At 49.2% G+C, this 20,880-nt stretch overlaps 1 protein-coding gene across 1 annotated transcript in view; it reads right to left on the minus strand.

Annotated features, from left to right (window-relative positions):
• LOC137524545 (cytochrome P450 2K1-like) overlaps nt 1–17,245 on the minus strand; it is a 64,146-nt gene extending 46,901 nt beyond the window's left edge. The window contains exons 1-2 of the mRNA XM_068244535.1: nt 16,935–17,245; nt 13,487–13,649 (exon numbers count right to left, since the gene is read on the minus strand). Of these exons, the coding sequence (XP_068100636.1) occupies nt 13,487–13,649; nt 16,935–17,129 (358 nt within the window). The 5' untranslated portion in view covers nt 17,130–17,245. The remainder of the gene's footprint in view (nt 1–13,486; nt 13,650–16,934) is intronic.
• Nucleotides 17,246–20,880: the final 3,635 nt, after the last annotated feature.

Consider the following 20,880-nt stretch of genomic DNA (forward strand, 5'->3'; position numbering starts at 1 on the left):
TGTATGTGTGTACCAGGCTTTACAGCTAATACTGTACATACTGAAAGTAGCAGGGATCAGCATACAATACAGCTAGTTTACAATCAATAAAGGCACAGAGTAACACCTTACACTGTACACACTGGAGGTAAATCAGCACACAGTGCAAGCACTAGAGAACAGCGTATACTGTACATACTGTAGGCAGCAGAATTCAGCACACTGCAGCTAGCGTGCCAAAAATATGACGATCACGTTGTGTGGCGTGCTTATCGCGCCGCACCAAAAAATGGGTGGGCCATGGACCAGAATATAGGTGTGGTAACGGGTGGAGACAAATTTACATGAACCTAGCAATGGTGGGACATCAGATTAGGACAGTGGTGGCGAACCGTTTGGAGGCCGAGTGCCCAAACTGCAACCTTAAGTCACTTACCGGTATCTATCGCAAAGTGGCAACAGCAATTTAAACTAAATACTGTACAAACGTTTTAACTCATACATGAACATTATGGAAAATCCAAGTTGAAAATAAACTGTGAAGATAAACAATTTCATCCATCCTACTCCTGAAAAATGTATTCAATTTTTTAGAACCTCCCAGTTTTATTTTCTGTTTTAAAACGCTAAAAAAGTAGGTTTAATGCTATTGTCTCATATGATAAGGATTCAGCTTTTCCCATAGTCTCGCAGTTAGCAATCATGTGACCCCCAACAAGACATATTCAGCAATCATGAGGCCCCCAACAAATCAGGAGGCCCCCAACAAGACAAATTCAGCAATCATGAGGCCTCCAACAAATCATGAGGCCCCCAACAAGACAAATTCAGCAATCATGAGGCCCCCAACAAGACAAATTCAGCAATCATGAGGCCCCCAACAAATCATGAGGCCCCCAACAAGACAAATTCAGCAATCATGAGGCCCCCAACAAATCATAAGGCTCCCAACAAGACACATTCAGCAGTCATGAGGCACATAAATAGACAGCATTTCACATAAATAGGCAGAATGCCCCCTTAATATGGTAGCCCCCCCAAGTTAGGTAGTGAGTGACAGGGACCCCCAGGTTAGCTAGTGAGTGACAGGCGCCTCCAGTTAGGTAGTGAGTGACAGGGACCCCGATAGTGAGTGACAGGGAGCACCTTTAGGTAGTGAGTGAGTGCCAGGGAGCCCCTTTAGGCAGTGAGTGAGTGCCAGGAAGCCCCTTTAGGCAGTGAGTGAGTGCCAGGAAGCCCCTTTAGGCAGTGAGTGAGTGCCAGGAAGCCCCTTTAGGCAGTGAGTGAGTGCCAGGAAGCCCCTTTAGGCAGTGAGTGAGTGCCAGGAAGCCCCTTTAGGCAGTGAGTGAGTGCCAGGGAGCCCCTTTAGGCAGTGAGTGAGTGCCAGGGAGCCCCTTTAGGCAGTGAGTGAATGACAGGAAGCCCCTTTAGGCAGTGAGTGAGTGACAGGAAGCCCCTTTAGGCAGTGAGTGAGTGACAGGGAGCCCCTTTAGGCAGTGAGTGAGTGACAGGGAGCCCCTTTAGGCAGTGAGTGAGTGACAGGGAGCCCCTTTAGGCAGTGAGTGAGTGACAGGGAGCCCCTTTAGGGAGTGAGTGAGTGACAGGGAGCCCCTTTAGGGAGTGAGTGACAGGGAGGCCCTTTAGGGAGTGAGTGAGTGCCAGGGAGCCCCTTTAGTGAGTGGGTGCGTGCCAGGGAGCCCCTTTAGGGAGTGGGTGCGTGCCAGGGAGCCCCTTTAGGGAGTGGGTGCGTGCCAGGGGAGCCCCTTTAGGGAGTGAGTGAGTGCCAGGGGAGCCCCTTTAGGGAGTGAGTGAGTGCCAGGGGAGCCCCTTTAGGGAGTGAGTGAGTGCCAGGGGAGCCCCTTTAGGGAGTGAGTGAGTGCCAGGGGAGCCCCTTTAGGGAGTGAGTGAGTGCCAGGGGAGCCCCTTTAGGGAGTGAGTGAGTGCCAGGGAGCCCCTTTAGGGAGTGAGTGAGTGCCAGGGAGCCCCTTTAGGGAGTGAGTGAGTGACAGGGAGCCCCTTTAGGGAGTGAGTGAGTGAGTGACAGGGAGCCCCTTTAGGGAGTGAGTGAGTGACAGGGAGCCCCTTTAGGGAGTGAGTGAGTGCCAGGGAGCCCCTTTAGGGAGTGAGTGAGTGCCAGGGAGCCCCTTTAGGGAGTGAGTGCGTGCCAGGGAGCCCCTTTAGGGAGTGAGTGAGTGACAGGGAGCCCCTTTAGGGAGTGAGTGAGTGACAGGGAGCCCCTTTAGGGAGTGAGTGAGTAACAGGGAGCCCCTTTAGGGAGTGAGTGAGTGCCAGGGAGCCCCTTTAGGGAGTGAGTGAGTGCCAGGGAGCCCCTTTAGGGAGTGAGTGCGTGCCAGGGAGCCCCTTTAGGGAGTGAGTGAGTGACAGGGAGCCCCTTTAGGGAGTGAGTGACAGGGAGCCCCTTTAGGGAGTGAGTGAGTGACAGGTAGCCCCTTTAGGGAGTGAGTGAGTGACAGGTAGCCCCTTTAGGGAGTGAGTGAGTGAGTGACAGGGAGCCCCTTTAGGGAGTGAGTGAGTGCCAGGGAGCCCCTTTAGGGAGTGAGTGAGTGCCAGGGAGCCCCGTGAGTGAGTGACAGGGAGGCCCCCTCTCTAGCCGCCGCCGCTCCCCCCCCTACCTCTCAGCAGACCTCAGGATCAGCGGCGACCCGACCAGATGTACGAGCGGGCGCTGGACGCACCCGCTCGATATGCGGAAGTGATGTCACTTCCGCATATCAGTGCGGGCGCTGGGTCCTAGCGCCCGCACGATTGGTCGCCGGCTCGCCGCCTGATCCTGAGGTCTGAGACGCGGCGGCGGCGGCTGGAGGGAGCCGCTGACAGAGGGGGCAGCGGCGGCCGGGAGATCCGTGGCACCCCAGGAAAGATTGGGGGCACGTGCCCCCCTAAAACAGGGCTAGCGACGCCCCTGGCTGAGCCTATTAGAAGCTGGTTAGTTTGTTTGTAAACATTGCCTAAAACTGTTAATTGCAAGCCAGGATTGCAGCAGAGAGTGGCAGAAACAGCACAGAGGGGCACAGGAGAAAATAAGGAATAGAATGGTATGCTTTTTAGTGTAAGAATATTAGAGTACAGATTCTCTTTAAGAGGTGCATTTTAGTTGTTCCAAGTTTTTATCCTGTGAGGAGGATATAAGAAGTAGAGTATTAGAGAAAAGAAAGAAGCATGTAGAGGGTACAGGGAAAAGAGGTAGGAGAAGGGAGGGTAATAAGGGTAAGGGGAGCGGTATGTGAGTCTCCAGCATATTTGGATAATCTCGAGACATGTAACAGAAGGATTCCTAAGTCACCAACATTTTATATTCATCTGAGTATTTAAATAGTTCCCATCCCATCCAGGTGAGTGTGAATTGTTCTGTCCTGTCTTGTGTTAATTCATTATTTTCTTATGCAGGTTGAAACACAGGCGTTAACTGAAACAATTGAGTAAGTGTAACTGGGGCGTCAAAACGCACCAAAAGAAAATTCTTACCTAAGAAGAGGGAAGCCTCTGGATCTGTAGAGGCTTTCCACACTGCTTGGCGATTTTCAGTGTGTACTGGTCCTTTGTGCCATTCTGTATATAGATGGGGTGCCCTGCTTCATCCTGCTGAGCTCCTGAACAGTATGCAGGCAGCTGCAACTAGAGATGTACCGAACGGTTCTCCGGCGAACGGTTCCAGATGAACGTTGGGGGTTCGCGTTCGCCTGCATCAGGCGAACTTTTTCGGAAGTTCGATTCGCCCCATAATGCACTATGAGGGTCAACTTTGACCCTCTGCATCACAGTCAGCAGGCACATTGTAGCCATTCAGGCTACACTAAGCCCTGGAGCCCCCCCCCCCCTTATATAAGGCAGGGTCCGGCGGCCATTACACTCACTCGTGTGCCTGCTAGAGAGAGGAAAGGGACAGCTGCTGCAGACTTGTTCTCCTAGGGACAGATTAGTTAGGTTCTAGGCTGCTTTGCTTGCTCCTGACTGATTATTATTGCTTTTAAAGCACCCATCAACAGCAACAGCTCTTTTCAGAGCTCATCCTGTACATATTTTTTTTTTCTGTGTGTCGAACTGACACTTTTGTTGCATGCACAGCCTTGCTAATTGATAGTGTGTGTGCCACTGCCAGCAGCCCAGCACATTCAGTGACTACCTGTGTGCGTGACAGGGAGCTGCACATTGTACTTCCCAGTACTGCATATACCCCAGTACCTGTTGTGTTTACTTAACCCACCTCATCACTGCATATACCTAGCTTTGTGTTGAGTGAACCCAGCTCACTGCATCTAACTACCTGTTGTGTTGAGTGAACCCACCTGGCCACCTCACTGCATCTAACTACCTGTTGTGTTGAGTGAGAACCCACCTTACTGCATCTTAAGTAGCTTTACTGTTCAGTGAACCCAGCTCACTGCATCTTACTACCTGTTGTGTTGAGTGAGAACCCACCTCACTGCATCTTAAGTACCTTTACTGTTCAGTGAACCCAGCTCACTGCATCTTACTACCTGTTGTGTTGAGTGAGAACTCACCTCACTGCATCTTAAGTACCTTTAGTGTTGAGTGAACCCAGCTCACTGCATCTAACTACCTGCTGTGTTGAGTGAGAACCCACCTCACTGCATCTTAAGTAGCTTTACTGTTCAGTGAACCCAGCTCACTGCATCTAACTACCTGTTGTGTTGAGTGAGAACCCACCTCACTGCATCTTAAGTACCTTTAGTGTTGAGTGAACCCAGCTCACTGCATCTTACTACCTGTTGTGTTGAGTGAGAACCCACCTCACTGCATCTTAAGTACCTTTAGTGTTGAGTGAACCCAGCCCACTGCATCTAATAACCTGTTGTGTTGAGTAAGAACCCACCTCACTGCATCTTAAGTAGCTTTACTGGTCAGTGAACCCAGCTCACTGCATCTAACTACCTGTTGTGTTGAGTGAGAACCCATCTCACTGCATCTTAAGTAGCTGTACTGTTCAGTGAACCCAGCTCACTGCATCTAACTACCCAGTACCTGTTGTGTTTACTTAACTCACCTAATCACTGCATATACCTAGCTTTGTGTTGAGTGAACCCAGCTCACTGCATCTAACTACCTGTTGCGTTGAGTGAACCCACCTGGCCACCTCACTGCATCTAGCTACCTGTTGTGTTGAGTGAGAACCCACCTCACTGCATCTTAAGTACCTTTACTGTTCAGTGAACCCAGCTCACTGCATCTAACTACCTGTTGTGTTGAGTGAACCCACCTGGCCCGCTCACTGCATCTAACTACCTGTTGTGTTGAGTGAGAACCCACCTCACTGCATCTTAAGTACCTTTACTGTTCAGTGAACCCAGCTCACTGCATCTTACTACCTGCTGTGTTGAGTGAGAACCCACCTCACTGCATCTTAAGTACCTTTACTGTTCAGTGAACCCAGCTCACTGCATCTAACTACCTGTTGTGTTGAGTGAGAACCCACCTCACTGCATCTTAAGTACCTTTACATTTCAGTGATCCCAGCTCACTGCATCTAACTAGCTGTTGTGTTGAGTGAACCCACCTCACTGCATATACCTAGCAACCCCCCGAGATGGACAAAATGGACAAACCAGGTAGAGGAAGAGGTAGAGGCAGACCCAGAGGAAGGCCACCAGGCACCGGCAGGTCTGTGGCTGTGTGAGGTGGTGTTGCTGTGATTCCGTGTGGACCTGGCCCAAAATACAGTGCTCAGAAGAAGGCACGTGCCATCACTTCCCAAAATCGTGAGGAGGTGCTTGAGTATTCAACACAGAACACCTCATCTCCCGCAGCCACCAGCGCTACAACAAGCACCACATCCGCTGCATTTGACACTTCGCAGGAGTTATTTGGTGGTGGTGGTGAAATCACTGATTTCCAGCCACTACTGCAACAACAACAAGAAGGCGCAGGTACACCACCTCATACGTCTGAGTTAGGTGGCGATAGTATGGAGGAGGGGGATGATGAACCACCTGAAGTTGGTGCAGTTGAGGAGGTGTCTGAGGAAAGCGCAGCTGGCCAGGATTATGATGACGATTATACGGATACCACATATGTTCCCGGTAGAGGAGATGACCAGGGGGACAGTTCAGAGGAGGAGTCAGAGAGGAGTAGGAGGAGACGACTCCATGATAGAAGCAGAGGGAGCTCGTCCTCAGAAACAGCTGGGGGCAGTGTCCAGCACCATGTATCGCCAGCTATGGCCAGCCAGCCAACATGCCCTTCAACGTCAGCTGCTGATGCCACCGTAGCGGCATCACCCCAGGGGGGCTCAGCGGTTTGGAAATTTTTTCACGTGTGTGTCTCAGATCGGAGCAAAGCCATCTGTTGTCTCTGCCAGCAAAAATTGAGCCGTGGAAAGGCCAACTCTCACGTAGGGACAAGTGCCTTACGAAGGCACCTGGAGAGAAGGCACAAACAGCTATGGCAAGAACACCTGAGGAAAAGCAGCACCCCTCAAAAGACAAGCCACCCTCCTTCTCCTCTTCCTCCTTCAGGTGTAGCGTCTTCATCCACTTTCTCCCTTGCACCTTCACAGCCACCCTCCTCCACACCACCTCTTCCCTTGAGCGGTTCCTTCTCCTCTGCCCACAGCAGTACCCAGCTGTCCGTGAAGGAAGTATTTGAGCGTAAGAAGCAAATGTCTGCCAGTCACCCTCTTGCCCGGCGTCTGACAGCTGGCGTGGCGGAACTATTAGCTCGCCAGCTATTACCATACAAGCTGGTGGAGTCGGAGGCATTCCGTAAGTTTGTGGCCATTGGTACACCGCAGTGGAAGATACCAGGCCGCAATTATTTTTCACAAAAGGCCATACCCAAACTGTACCGTGCAGTTGAGAGGCAAGTGGTGTCATCTCTGGCACACAGCGTTGGGTCAAGGGTCCACCTGACCACGGATGCCTGGTCTGCCAAGCACGGGCAGGGCCACTACATTACATACACAGCCCATTGGGTCAACCTGGTGACCGATGGCAGCAAGCAGGGAGTACGTGGCTGCGCAGCGGACCGACTTGTCACACCTCCACGGCTTGCAGGCAGGCCTCCAGCCACCTCCTCTCCACCTGCTACCACCGCTTCGCTGTCGTCATCCTCCTCCTCCTCCTTGGCTGGTGCCGCGATCTCCTCTCCAGCTACACAGCCCCAGCACCCCAGGGCCTATGCTGCATGCCAGGTACGACGGTGTCACGCAGTGTTAGACATGTCTTGCCTGAAAGCGGAGAGTCACACTGGAGCAGCTCTCCTGGCTGCTCTTAACAAACAGGTGGAGCAATAGCTGACCCTGCACAAGCTTGAGATCGGCAACGTAGTGTGTGACAAGGGCAGCAATCCCATTGCTGCGTTGAATTTGGGAAAGCTGACACACATACCCTGCATGGCACATGTGCTGAATCTGGTCGTGCAAAGATTTGTGTCCAAGTACCCAGGCTTAGAGGACGTCCTGAAGCAGGCCAGGAAGTTGTGTGGGCATTTCAGGCGCTCTTACAAGGCCATGACACGCTTTGCGGACATTCAGCGTAGAAACAACTTGCCGATAGAGTTGGGCCGAACCTCCGATTTTAGGTTCGCGAACCGGGTTCGCGAACTTCCGCGGAAGGTTCGGTTCGCGTTAAAGTTCGCGAACCGCAATAGACTTCAATGGGGATGCGAACTTTGGAAAAAAAAAATTTATGCTGGCCACAAAAGTGATGGAAAAGATGTTTCAAGGGGTCTAACACCTGGAGGGGGGCATGGCGGAGTGGGATACACGCCAAAAGTCCCCGGGAAAAATCTGGATTTGACGCAAAGCAGCGTTTTAAGGGCAGAAATCATATTGAATGCTAAATGACAGGCCTAAAGTGCTTTAAAACATCTTGCATGTGTATACATCAATCAGGTAGTGTAATTAAGGTACTGCTTCACACTGACACACCAAACTGTTCACTGAACAGAACAGGTATGCAGTGGCGGGTTCACTGAAGAGAACAGGTATGCAGTGGCGGGTTCACTGAACAGAACAGGTATACAGTGGCGGGTTCACTGAACAGAACAGGTATACAGTGGCGGGTTCACTGAACAGAACAGGTATGCAGTGGCAGGTTCACTGAACAGAACAGGTATACAGTGGCGGGTTCACTGAACAGAACAGGTATACAGTGGCGTGTTCACTGAACAGAACAGGTATGCAGTGGCGGGTTCACTGAACAGAACAGGTATACAGTGGCGGGTTCACTGAACAGAACAGGTATACAGTGGCGGGTTCACTGAACAGAACAGGTATGCAGTGGTGGGTTCACTGAACAGAACAGGTATACAGTGGCGGGTTCACTGAACAGAACAGGTATGCAGTGGCGGGTTCACTGAACAGAACAGGTATACAGTGGCGGGTTCACTGAACAGAACAGGTATACAGTGGCGGGTTCACTGAACAGAACAGGTATGCAGTGGCGGGTTCACTGAACAGAACAGGTATGCAGTGGCGGGTTCACTGAACAGGTATGCAGTGGTGGGTTCACAAAACAGGTATGCAGTGGTGGGTTCACAGAACAGGTATGCAGTGGTGGGTTCACAGAACAGGTATGCAGTGGTGGGTTCACAGAACAGGTATGCAGTGGTGGGTTCACAGTACAGGTATGCAGTGGTGGGTTCACAGAACAGGTATGCAGTGGTGGGTTCACAGAACAGGTATGCAGTGGTGGGTTCACAGAACAGGTATGCAGTGGTGGGTTCACAGAACAGGTATGCAGTGGTGGGTTCACAGAACAGGTATGCAGTGGTGGGTTCACAGAACAGGTATGCAGTGGTGGGTTCACAGAACAGGTATGCAGTGGTGGGTTCACAGTACAGGTATGCAGTGGTGGGTTCACAGAACAGGTATGCAGTCAGGGACAAGCTAAGCCTAACTAATCTTTCCCTATGAGAGACAGTGCAGCAGCTCGCCCTACTCTCACTAATGCAGGCAGGCAGTGGCACACGAGTGACCGTAATGGCCGCCGCTGCCTGCCTTATATAAGGGGGGTGGCGCTCCAGGGGCTAGTGTAGCCTAATTGGCTACACTGGGCCTGCTGACTGTGATGTAGAGGGTCAAAGTTGACCCTCATGGTGCATTATGGGTGAACCGAACTTCCGCAAAAGTTCGCCTGCGGGATGCGAACGCGAACCACGGAAGTTCGCATGGAACCGTTCGCAGGCGAACCGTTCGGCCCAACTCTACTTGCCGGCGAGACGCCTGATTTGCGATAGCCTGACTCGCTGGAATTGCACCCTGCTGATGTTCTCTCGCCTGCTAGACCAGGAGAAAGCCGTCACCCAGTACCTGTATCATTACAGTACAAGGACACAATCTGGGAGGATGGGGATGTTGTGGCCCAACAACTGGACACTGATGCGAAATGCATGCAGGGTCATGGAGCCCTTTGAGGAGGTGACCAAACTGGTGAGTCGCGATGAGGGCACCATCAGCGACTTGATCCCCTACCCCTACTTCCTGGAGCGTGCCGTGCGTAGAGTGGTGGATACAGCTGTGGAGGAGCGTTAACGAGAAGAGTTACGGCAGCAGGAGTCGTGGGAGCCATTTACACCCGAACCCGATGTTCCCACAACACCTGTGGCAGCAGAGAGGGGGGAGGAGGAGGAGGAAGAAGAGGAGTCGTGTGGGGAAGGAGAGGAGTCAGACTCTGATGATGGTGATGATGAGGAAGGTGTTTCTGTGGAGGAGGAAGAGGCGGTGGAAGAAGAACAACCGCGGCAGCCGTGACAGGGGGCTTCTGCTGCTCCACGTTCCCGTGGTATTGTTTGTGGCTGGGGGGAGGAAGAGGAGTTGCATCCCGTCACTGAGGAAGAGCAAGAGGAGATGGAGAGTACGTCTGCATCCAGCTTTGTGCAGATGTCCTCTTTCATGTTGTCCAGCCTGTTGAGGGACCCCCGTATCAAAAAACTCAAGGCGAATGACCTGTACTGGGTGACCACGCTACTAGACCCTCGGTACAGGCAAAAAGTGGCGGACCTGTTAACAACTCAACACAAGGCGGAAAGGATGCAGCACTTGCAGAACAAGCTGTCGATGATGCTTTACAATGCGTTTAAGGGTGATGTGGCTGCACAACGCAATCAAGGTACCACTGGCAGTAACCCTCCTCCTCCCAAGTACACGCAGGCAAGGACAGGACGCTCCAGCGATCTCAGGGTGATGTCGGACATGCGGACGTTCTTTAGTCCAACTCCTCGCCATAGTCCTTCCGGATCGACCCTCCACCAACGCCTGGACCGACAGGTAGCCAACTACCTGGCCTTGAGTGTGGATGTAGACACTGTGAAAAGCGACGATGAACCCTTGGACTACTGGTTGCGCAGGCTTGACCTGTGGCCAGAGCTGTCCCAATTTGCCATACAACTTCTCTCTTGCCCTGCCGCAAGCGTCCTGTCAGAAAGGACCTTCAGTGCAGCTGGAGGCATAGTTACTGAGAAGAGAAGTCGCCTAAGTCATGACAGTGTTCAGTACCTGACCTTTATCAAAATGAATGAGGAATGGATCCCGGAGGGCTACTGCACGACCGAAGACTAAGTCAGTCCCCACACACAGCATCTCTGCCTGCAGGCCACTTGCCTTCTCCGCCATCACCAACAGGGTCCAGGACTCTAGGCGGATTCCTGAACTTTTAAGGCCTCTGCTAGCAGCGGCCGCTACACTAATTTTTCTGGTGCGTGTACATGCCTGCCTAATTTTTCTGGCTGCACTGCGGGCGGCTGCAACAAAAAAACAAAAGGCATGTACATGTGCCCATCCCCCTTCGTGATCATTACCTTGCCGCGGTGAAGGGGCTTGCGTTTCGCAATGAAGCAATGACCGCCGGCTATTTGAGTGTCTCGGGTGGTTGTTGCTTCATTGTGGTCAGACCAAATTTGATCAGCTGGACAGTCACTGTTGTTCTATCATTGAGCTACCACAGCCCGGCGACCATATGGGCTTGAAAAACGCCACGGCCTAGTCCAGCACGGTCGTCACTACGCAAACAGCTGTTTGTGGTGCGTTACACAGTGAGTTTGGTGTGTCAGTGTGAAGCAGAACTATAATTACACTCCCTGATTGATGTATACCCATGCAAGATGTTTGAAAGCACTTTAGGCCTGCAATTTAGCATTCAATGTGATTTCTGCCCTTAAAACGCTGCTTTGCGTCAAATCCAGATTTTTCCCAGGGACTTTGGGCATGTATCCCACTCCGCCATGCCCCCCTCCAGGTGTTAGACCCCTTGAAACATCTTTTCCATCACTTTTGTGGCCAGCATAATTTTTTCTATTTTTCAAAGTTTGCATCCCCATTGAAGTCTATTGCGGTTCGCAAACTTTTCCGCGAACCGAACCTTCCGTGAAGGTTCGCGAATCGGATTCGCGAACCGAAAATCGAAGGTTCGCGACATCTCTAGCTGCAACTCCATAATGAAAGAACACATGTTCCCTGACCACTATGCGGCAATGAAGACATGACAAATAACATTTGTATCACGTTTTTCTCCTGGTGGACTCAAAGCCCCAGAGCTGCAGCCTCTTGGACGTGTTCTATAGGCAGCATCAGTGTTAGGGAGTCTTGACCAAGACCACAGCCAAGGCACAGTTCAAGACAGCCTATGCCTAGAAATGGCCTTGCATTTGTCTTATCTCTTTCACTCACTCATTTATTCAACTGACAAAAAGACTTATATCACTACTTATATACCATATTTCCTGTCGCATAAGACACATTTATTCTCCCTAAAAAAATGGGGAGAGAAAGTCCCAGCATCTTAAACGGCAAAGGCAGGGAATCCCTGACTTATGAACGCCCACGAATACAAGCTGCCTACCCGCCACCACATTGGGGACTCCTTGCCTTTGTTCCCACAGTGTGCCTGGCTCCCCCCCGCGTGCCTCTGCTCACGTTCCTGCCCCCCCCCCCCCCAGTGTGTAGCGGCAGCTGCTTACCTAATCCGACATGCCCGTGGGGATTGCAGACCCCCGTGTCTTCTCAGTGCAGCTTGCTCTAGTGATGGCCTTCTAATGATGATGCAATCATTAGAAGTGCATTACTAGAGAAAGCTGCATGGTGGAGACGGAGGTCTGCAATTCCCGCGGGCATGGCAGATTAGGTAAGGAGGTGCTGCTGCACAACTGGGAGGGCAGGAGAGGGATCGGAGGCAAGTGAGGGGAGCCGGGCACACTGCCTACACACATGGGGACACATGGGGGAGACATGGGGATGCAGGAGAACACATGGGGCAGAAAAGGGGGATACAGGAGGACATATGGGGAAACAGGAGGACACATGGTGGAGACATGGGGACACAGGAGGACACATGGGGGATACAGGAGGACACATGGAGAGACATGGGGGACACCAGAGGAAACATGGGAATACAGGAGGATACATGGGGCAACATGGGGACACAGAAAAACACATGGGGCAGACTTGGGGAACATAGGAGGACACATGGGGCAGACATGGGGACACAGGAGGACACATGGGGCAGACATAGGGGAACAGGAATACACATGGAGGATACAGGAGGACACATGGAGGAGACATGGGGACACATAGAGGACACTATTTGGGGGAGAACATGTACAAGGTACTTCTGGAATATGGACGCACCAGGCTATATTTTTTTCCTCGTTTTTGCCCTCTAAAACTAGGTGCATATTATACGGTGGAAAATACAGTACTAACCTAAAGCAGACTTCTTTATCTGTTTATGCATTATGGGAAGGTGTTTTAAAAATGCCACAACAAAAAGAAAGAAACAGTCAAATTACTAGAGATTCATTTTTGTAGTCGGAAAAGTTAAGAATTCCTGACTAGTTATTATTGCCCCTTCTTTCCAGTGCCTAGGACTATCAGTTTCCATTATAAAGCCAATAAGCTTCACAGAGGTCCTAGACACAGGAAGGGGGACAAAATCTGTTCAACAGGGACATCAATAATAATAATAAAAAAAAGACTACATTTTTCTAGACCCCTTCCATCCAATTTAAAAGTAAAATACAGTAACATTCTAGAAATAGGCTTTAAAGGAATCTTGTAGGGGAAAAAGTGACCAATTTGAGTAGACCCTGGACCCTTCAGAGGCTTCCCCATCCTCCTTCACCCAGCTGTTTCAGTGCTGTCCCTATAGCAGAACCGTTGACAGGGACTTGATAATGGCTCTTCCACGTGCAGTAGCATGGTCCCAATCAGGCTTCGGCAGTAAAAGCCAAGCCTTATGGGGTCTGTGCTACTGCATATGTGGGTGCCACCTGCCCAGTAGCATGGACCTGATCGGTCTCCGCTTGTTGTACCAAGGTCCAAGAAGGTCCCTGCTACTGTGCAGATTCAGTGTGGCTGCACTTTGGTGGTCTCATCGCTGGAACAGCACGATGGAGGAATACAGGGGAAGCATCTGAATGATCCAGAGGCTTCCCTCTCCCGAGTGAGTATCTGTTTTTCCATTTTACAATGTCACAGATTTACGTTTATAGACCACATCACGTGGCTTATACACAGTCATCACATGAAGTTTACCTTTTCCATTACTGATTAGTTTAAAAAGTGGCACGTCTGGTCTGTCTGCAAAATCATCTGCTTGGTTGACAAGAGCATCCTTCACCGCTTTGTACCCAGCAAGCACCACCACTTTCTTGAATCCAAAGTGTACAGTAAAGACTTCTCCATACTTTTCAGAAAGCTGCAATACATTTACCGCACATTTTCTTTTAGACCGCCATAGCATTTTCATCTTAATTCAGTCCTAAATAGTTAATGTTTAAGTGTATATGACGTGTCTTCTCATGCAGATCTGTCTTCCATTATTGTCTGAGAAAGGATTCATGTCAACAAACTGTTAGTGTTAGTTACATAAAGGTAGATTCTGATCAGGACATTCTGACTGACCAGCTTGGCAAAAGAACAAAATAGGACAATGATTGATAACTCAGTTAAAGGGAACCGGAAGTGAGAGGGATATGGAGGCTGCCATATTTAATTCCTTTAAACAATGTCAGTTGCCTAGATGTTTTGTTGATCCTCTGCCTCTAATACTTTTAGCCACTGACCCTGAACAAGCATGCAGATCAGATTGTACGTCACCCAAGAGACGGCGCTCTCTGCACTAGGCAATGTAGAGGAATATAACAAATATATCCCCCACTGATGATCTAGTTTGTCCTTTCGGACACATAATTCAGAGTCTGGCTATTGCCCGCACCCAAATTACACTGACTCTGGGAAAAATCCCCCCTGTGCTGCTATAGCTGTAATTAACATTACGGTCCATGGTGGCGCCCAAGTCAGGCGTTACACGGTACTGTGCAGGTGCCACAAAGACCCGACTCCCAGATCAGATTTCATCTGACAAAACTCTGCAAATATTATATACAGGTTTGTTTCAGGTGTGTGATTCAGTGATTCAGAGACTACCGAAGCCAAAGAGATCAGCAGGACTGCCAAGCAACTGGTATTGTTAAAAAGGAATTAAATATGGCAGCCTTACCTCTCAAAACTTCACAAAAAAATTACTATGGGAGACGCCTGCTTACAGTATCAAAAACCATTATTAAATAGATCCAAAATGTAGTTGCAGACCGTGTATGCCTAAATTGTCAGCTGACCATCCATGCTTGCTCACTCATACAGTCAGGCCACACAAACACAAGGCTGTATCCTAACAGCTAATGTGGGTCTCCACTTGTTAACAACATGAGTAGTTGAGTCCACTATACAGTTCAACACTGTATAGAGGTCACAGAGGATCACTGGCTGTGTTTAAAGGGAAGGTCCAAGCAAAAAAAAAATAATGAGTTTCACTTACCTGGGGCTTCTACCAGCCCTATGCAGCCATCCTGTGCCCTCGTAGTCACTCACTGCTGCTCCAGTCCCCCGCTGGCAGCTTTCTGACCTCGGAGGTCAGGGCCACATTGCATACATTTTTACGCATTCCAGCTAGTGCAGGAACAAAAATGTATGCGTTGCACCACTAACGCGTAAAAATGTATGTGTTAATGTTCCTGCACTAGCGGGAATGTGTAAAAATGTACGCAATTCGGCCCTGACCTCCGAGGTCAGAAAGCTGCCAGCGGGAGACTGGAGCAGCAGTGAGTGACTACGAGGGCACAGGATGGCTGCATGGGGCTGGTAGAAGCCCCAGGTAAGTGAAACTCATTTTTTTTTTTTGCTTGGACCTTCCCTTTAAAGTGATAATCAAGCCACTGCTCTATTGCCTGTATGTGTTCAACGACTTCCAGGGTCAGAGGTGCCTCTAGAGACCAGCTGATAAGCTAATTGCCTAGAGCTGCAGATTTATCTAGGGGCACTTTGAGGGGGAAAAATATTTATTTTTCCTGTCCTTAGAGACTGAAAATTAAGGGAATGGAGAGAAAAAGTTCTAATGAAAGCCTCTGCTGCTCAGCCTCAAATAAGGAATCTACAAACCTTTTGTCTACAACACTTTGTATGACATTCCCTAATATAAGTGTTATCTAGGGATCTGGAATGTGTCTGTGTGACCCCTGTCCCGTGAGGATGGTGTCTTTGTGTGCATTCCAGAACGGACTGGCCAGGGGAGGATGGAGGGAGATTTTCCCCCAGGCTGCTGGTACAGTGTATAATGCAATATGAAGCACTAGGCTGGTTGAGGGAAATAAAAGTACAATTTTATGGAAAGCTGGTAAATGTACACAGCATGGTGCAGAAGAGAGGCTTGCCTCCTACAGTGTCCTTAGAAAAAAAAACTCTGTCTGCTCTCTCACTATGGTAAAGACTGCATGTGGTCAGCTAGATAAGGTATTTCACAGGTTGAAAAGATTTAGACAGTCCCTAGACGCCAGGCTGCTTTCTGACTTGTGTGAGAGACTGTCAGGGACTGGAGTCCTATTACAGGCAAGTAGCCTCTGTGTGATATGGGACTGCAATACAGATAAGCTCTCTGCTCCATCTCAGGTTATTCTCAGTATCTCTCCACGCCTCCTCTCTCTCTCATTCACTTTTGTTTCCCCCTTCCCTAGTGCTGGCTGTCTTCTTGTCTTAAAGGAAAGCTAAATACAAGTGCTTTCCCTCCTCTCTCTGTATAGTGTAATGGTTAAGGGCTCTGCCTCTGGCACATGCAACCTGGGTTCAAATCTCTGCTTCTTCCAACTCAGTAAGCCAGCACCTATTCAGTAGGAGACCTTGGGCAAGACTACCTAACACTGCTACTGCCTACTGAACAAGCCAGCACTGAGTCTGCCAGGAGAAAAGTAATTATAAATGTTCCTTGTTACTCTCTACTTTGCCCCCACCACCCCCAATCTTACCCTTACAATTGAATCACCCAATCTTGTTATTAGTAACCCTAGCCTATAGCTGTCAATACATGCATTCATATTTACAGACAGATTCTTTCAAAATGATTGAATCTGGCGATTGTCAACCACCCACATCGATCAGAATTTCAATCAATCCATGGCAAAAATGTAAAGTACAATCAAACAGTACATTTTTACAATTGGACACAGTGGTATGGTGGTGGTAGATAGGCGGCTCGTAGTATTGCACTGAACCACTACTGTACTACAATTATTTTCAAGTGAAATGCTGCCGCATTGCGAGTATTTTCATGGAGAGGTTGGCAGGGGGGGGGCGCCACAGGTTTCCTTGCCTGGGGGGACAAAATGGCCAGAGGCGCCCCTGTCCAGGGTTAATTAAAGAGCATGCCACCGTATCACAAAGTGCGCATACAGGTCAAAGCGCGTGTATGCAAGGGACCACAGTTCAGCTCCAGGTTAAGTGTATTTGGGCCATGCAGGTTAGTATCAAAACACTACAATTTGCCCAAGCGGGCTCTCACCACCTCTGGGTTCAGCTGCTCACTGTGACGTCCGTCCTTGCTATGTGTGCTGTATATCAAGCCTTACCTCTCACTTCTGGTTCCCATTAAGATCCCCTTATAATAAATGAGCTTACAATTTTGCAAAGTATTAAATTAAGCAGATTGTACCTCCATTAGTGACTTATCTGGACGTTTCAGATCCAGCAGGTGAAAGTTTCCGATGAGAGGAAGAGGTTTGGGGCCCGGTGGCATCTTTGCTGAGCTCTTCTTAGATCCATTGATCCAGTAGAGGAACAGTACAAAGCAAGTTGTAAAATATAATAGCAGGTCAACCCGTGTTAGTAGGTAGCTGAGGATCGCCATTGTGAAAAAACATTGAAATGATTTCCTCAGAGAGCCGGTAGCACATATTCATAAGTATGGCTTAATTTTTAACATGAATCTTTACCAGGTCACAACCTTGCCTATAATACCTTGACTGGCCAGTGCCCCCTGCTTGCAGCTACAAAATAAAATAAAGGTGATAGGGAATGTTTGTTTTATCAAGTAATCATGTTGCCTGCTGTGTGTTCTGATTTATGCCAGGTATTAAAGTTCATACACTGATAATGAAAACTGGACAGTCTGATGAATTTGCTCAGGAAAAGGACTGCGGTGCCTCAATGTTATTCTAATCCTACAATGCATCCAGTTCCTGTGTCCAAGGGAAATCTGTAAATTCTGGATTCCCAGCATACATACTGCCCTTGGGGGGGCTAAATGTTTACCAATGAAAATAAAAAAATAAAACACATCTTGATCTCCTGTGAAACATAAAGGCCTGTACGCAATTAAGTTTTTCTCCTGAATTTTCTTCTAGGAGAAACATTTTCATCTTATAATTAAAATAACTTTGCAGCACTTTTTAGCTAAAAAATTTTGAAAAGTAGATGAAAAAGTACTATTAAAATTATTCTGAGTATTTTCTTGCTTTCTGGTGGCTTATAATGCATTTTATTGAAACGTTTAAAAATATCACCCAGGAGAAAACGCAGTTGAAAAACTCAAATGCATATGGCCCAATGTTCATTTCTTCTTCTCTCTTGCTATGCACTACTGAGGAGCAAACGGTGAGAACTGTGCTAGAACAATGGCAATATGTATTCTAAAATGTTGCATTTTTAAAGGGTACCCGAGGTGACATGATGAGATAAGCATGTGTATGTACAGTGCAAAACATATAACTAACCAGTTTTACTTGCTTTATTTTTCTGCCTGAAAGAGTTCATGTCTAGGCATGGAAGTGACAGCTTCTGTCTTGTTGGTACCTTCTCGGGAATATAGTAAACATCACTGATAAGCAAATTAAAGCCATAAATGTTTCCTGGCAGAATACAACTTCTGAGGGCAGGGAGAGATACAACACATGAACTACTGACCTTTTTCTAACACTCGGACATGTATGAGGATGGCACTAAGCAGGGGCAATGAAACATTCAATCTAGTTTGTAAAAGTTTAAATGTAAAATAAAATCATGGTATATCTAAAAAAAAGGGCCTTTTTAGGAGTAGGAACATAAATTCAATTATTCATCTCATCAGTTTATTTTCACCTTGGGTTCACTTTAACCTCCTTGGCTGTATGGACGAGCTCAGCTCGATCATGTACGCCAAGGAGGATTGCTCAGCCCCTGGGGGGTCTTTTTACTTACTTTTTTTTTTCAGAACATGTAGCTAGCACCTTGTTAGCTACATGTTCTGTCCGATCGCCCCCGCTACCCACCGATCCGCCGCGATGCGCCACTAAACGGGTATCAAGTGTCATGCGGGTGTTGATTGCAAGTACTTAGTGCCATGTGAGATCTGGTTGCATGTACTAAATGTCATGTGGGTGCTGGGTGCAGGTACTGGGTGTGACATGGGTGCAAATACTTGGTGCCATACCTGTACTGGGTTCTGGCTATGGGTGGGCTTTGGCCATCACATGGGTTTTGAATGCAGATAATTTGGGTGCAGGTACTGGTTAATTGGGTGCTTGGTGCAGATAGAGGGGGCCATGTGGAGGCTGTGTGCAGGTGTGAGTACTGGGTGCAATGTCAGGCCTGGGTGCAGGTACTTGAGGTCATGTGAGCTTGAGTCCTGTGTGCCAGCTATAGGGGGAAAGGGTGTATGTTGGGAGGAGTAGAGGCTAGTGTGAGTGCTGCAGGAAGGGGAAGTCATTAGGGGTATTGGGGGAAGCAGAGGTCAGTTTTGGTGCTGGAGGATGTCACTATGGGTGCTGCTGGGGACAGAAAGGGTGCTGCTGGGGACAAGAAGGGTCCTGCTGGGGGAGGGAAAAGTCAATGTAGGTGCTAGGGGAGGGAGGGGTCAGTGTGGGTGCTGGGGGTCGGGGAGGCAGAATCATTGCAGTGCTAATGCTAGGGAGGGAGAGGCCAGTATAGGACCTAGGTCGAGGGGGAGGTCCCTGTGGGTGCAAGGGTAAGGAAGAGGTCACTGTGGTTGCTGGTAGAGATGGCCCGAACCTCCGATTTTCGGTTCGCGAACTTCCGCAAAAAGTTTGGTTCTCGTGAACTTTTGCGAACTTAAATGAGGAGGCGAACTTTGAAAACTAGAAACATTTATGATGGCCACAAAAGTGATGGAAAAGATGTTTCAAGGGGTCTAACACCTGGAGGGGGGCATGGCAGAGTTGGATAGACGCCAAAAGTCCCCGGGAAAAATCCGGATTGGAAGCAAAGCAGTGTTTGAAGGGCAGAAATCACAATGAATGCTAAATTGCAGGCCTAAAGTGCTTTAAAACATCTTGCATGTGTATACATCAATCAGGGAGTGTAATTAGGGTACTGCTTCACACTGACACATCAAATGCACTGTGTAACGCACTGCAAACAGCTGTTTGCATAGTGCGCACCATGGTGAGAGTGCAGGCCGTGGCGGTTTTCCAGCCCATATGGTCGCTGGGCTGTGGTAGCTCAGTGATAGAACAACAGTGACTGTCCAGCTGATCAAATTTGGTCTGTCCACAATGAAGCAACAACCTTATTATCTTCTTGTAGGTAGGTAGGTAGGCATAGGTAGGTGACCCAGTATAGGTAGGTGTCCCAGTATAGGTAGATAGGCATAGGTAGGTGCCCCAGTAGTTAGCTAGGCATAGGTAGGATTTCCAGTATAGGTAGGTAGGCATAGGTAGGTGTCCCAGTATAGGTAGATAGGCATAGGTAGGTGCCCCAGTAGTTAGCTAGGCATAGGTAGGAGACCCAATATAGGTAGGTAGGCATACAAGGTCCAGCTGCAACAGATAGGGCTGTATAATGCAGTGTCAGTGGGCAACACACACACACAAAAAACACATCAGGAGAACATTAGCTCTCAAAAGAGCTGTTGAGGGGTGCTATTTTAGCAATAACAATCAGCCAGGAGCAAGCTAACAAGCCTACAAGAGCCTAACTAATCTTTCCCTATGAGAGTCTGCCAGCAGCTGTCCCTTCACTAATTAATGCAGGCACACGAGTGAGTGTAGTGGCCAGCGCTGCCTGCCTTTTATAAGGGGGGGGGGAGTGGCTCCAGGAGAGAGTGTAGCCTAATTGGCTACAATGTGCCTGCTGACTGTGATGTAGAGCAAACCAAACACCGGGCCACGGCCCCAAACACCGGGCCGTGGCGGGTCTGTCATCTCGCCCCTCCCCTCCGCGGATGCCGCTCCTGTTGCCTTATGAGTGGGCGGCCGCTTCCTTTCTTATATTCCCCCGTAGCCGCTCTCCTCTTAGCAGTATCTCGTATTACAGCAGCGCGTCTTGAGGCTGCTGTAAAGAGGGAAGGTAAGAGGGCGCCATGGTAATGGCGATGCATATCGCCGCTACAGGAAGCCGCTGCCCTGCTTCCTTCCCTCCTTACAGCAGCCGCAAGAAGTGCTGCTGTAATACGAGATGCTGCTAAGAGGAGAGCGGCTACGGGGAATATAAGAAAGGAAGCGGCCGCCCACTCATAAGGTAACAGGAGCGGCGGCGGGGCACCACCTACCCATACTAGGGCGCTATACTGGGTACTATACTAGCTATATACTGGGCACTATACTAGCTATATGCTGGGCACTATACTAGCTATATACTGGGCACTATACTAGCTATAAAGTGGG

The sequence above is a fragment of the Hyperolius riggenbachi genome, chromosome 7, assembly GCF_040937935.1.
Source record: "Hyperolius riggenbachi isolate aHypRig1 chromosome 7, aHypRig1.pri, whole genome shotgun sequence".
NCBI classification, from domain to species: Eukaryota; Metazoa; Chordata; class Amphibia; order Anura; family Hyperoliidae; genus Hyperolius; species Hyperolius riggenbachi.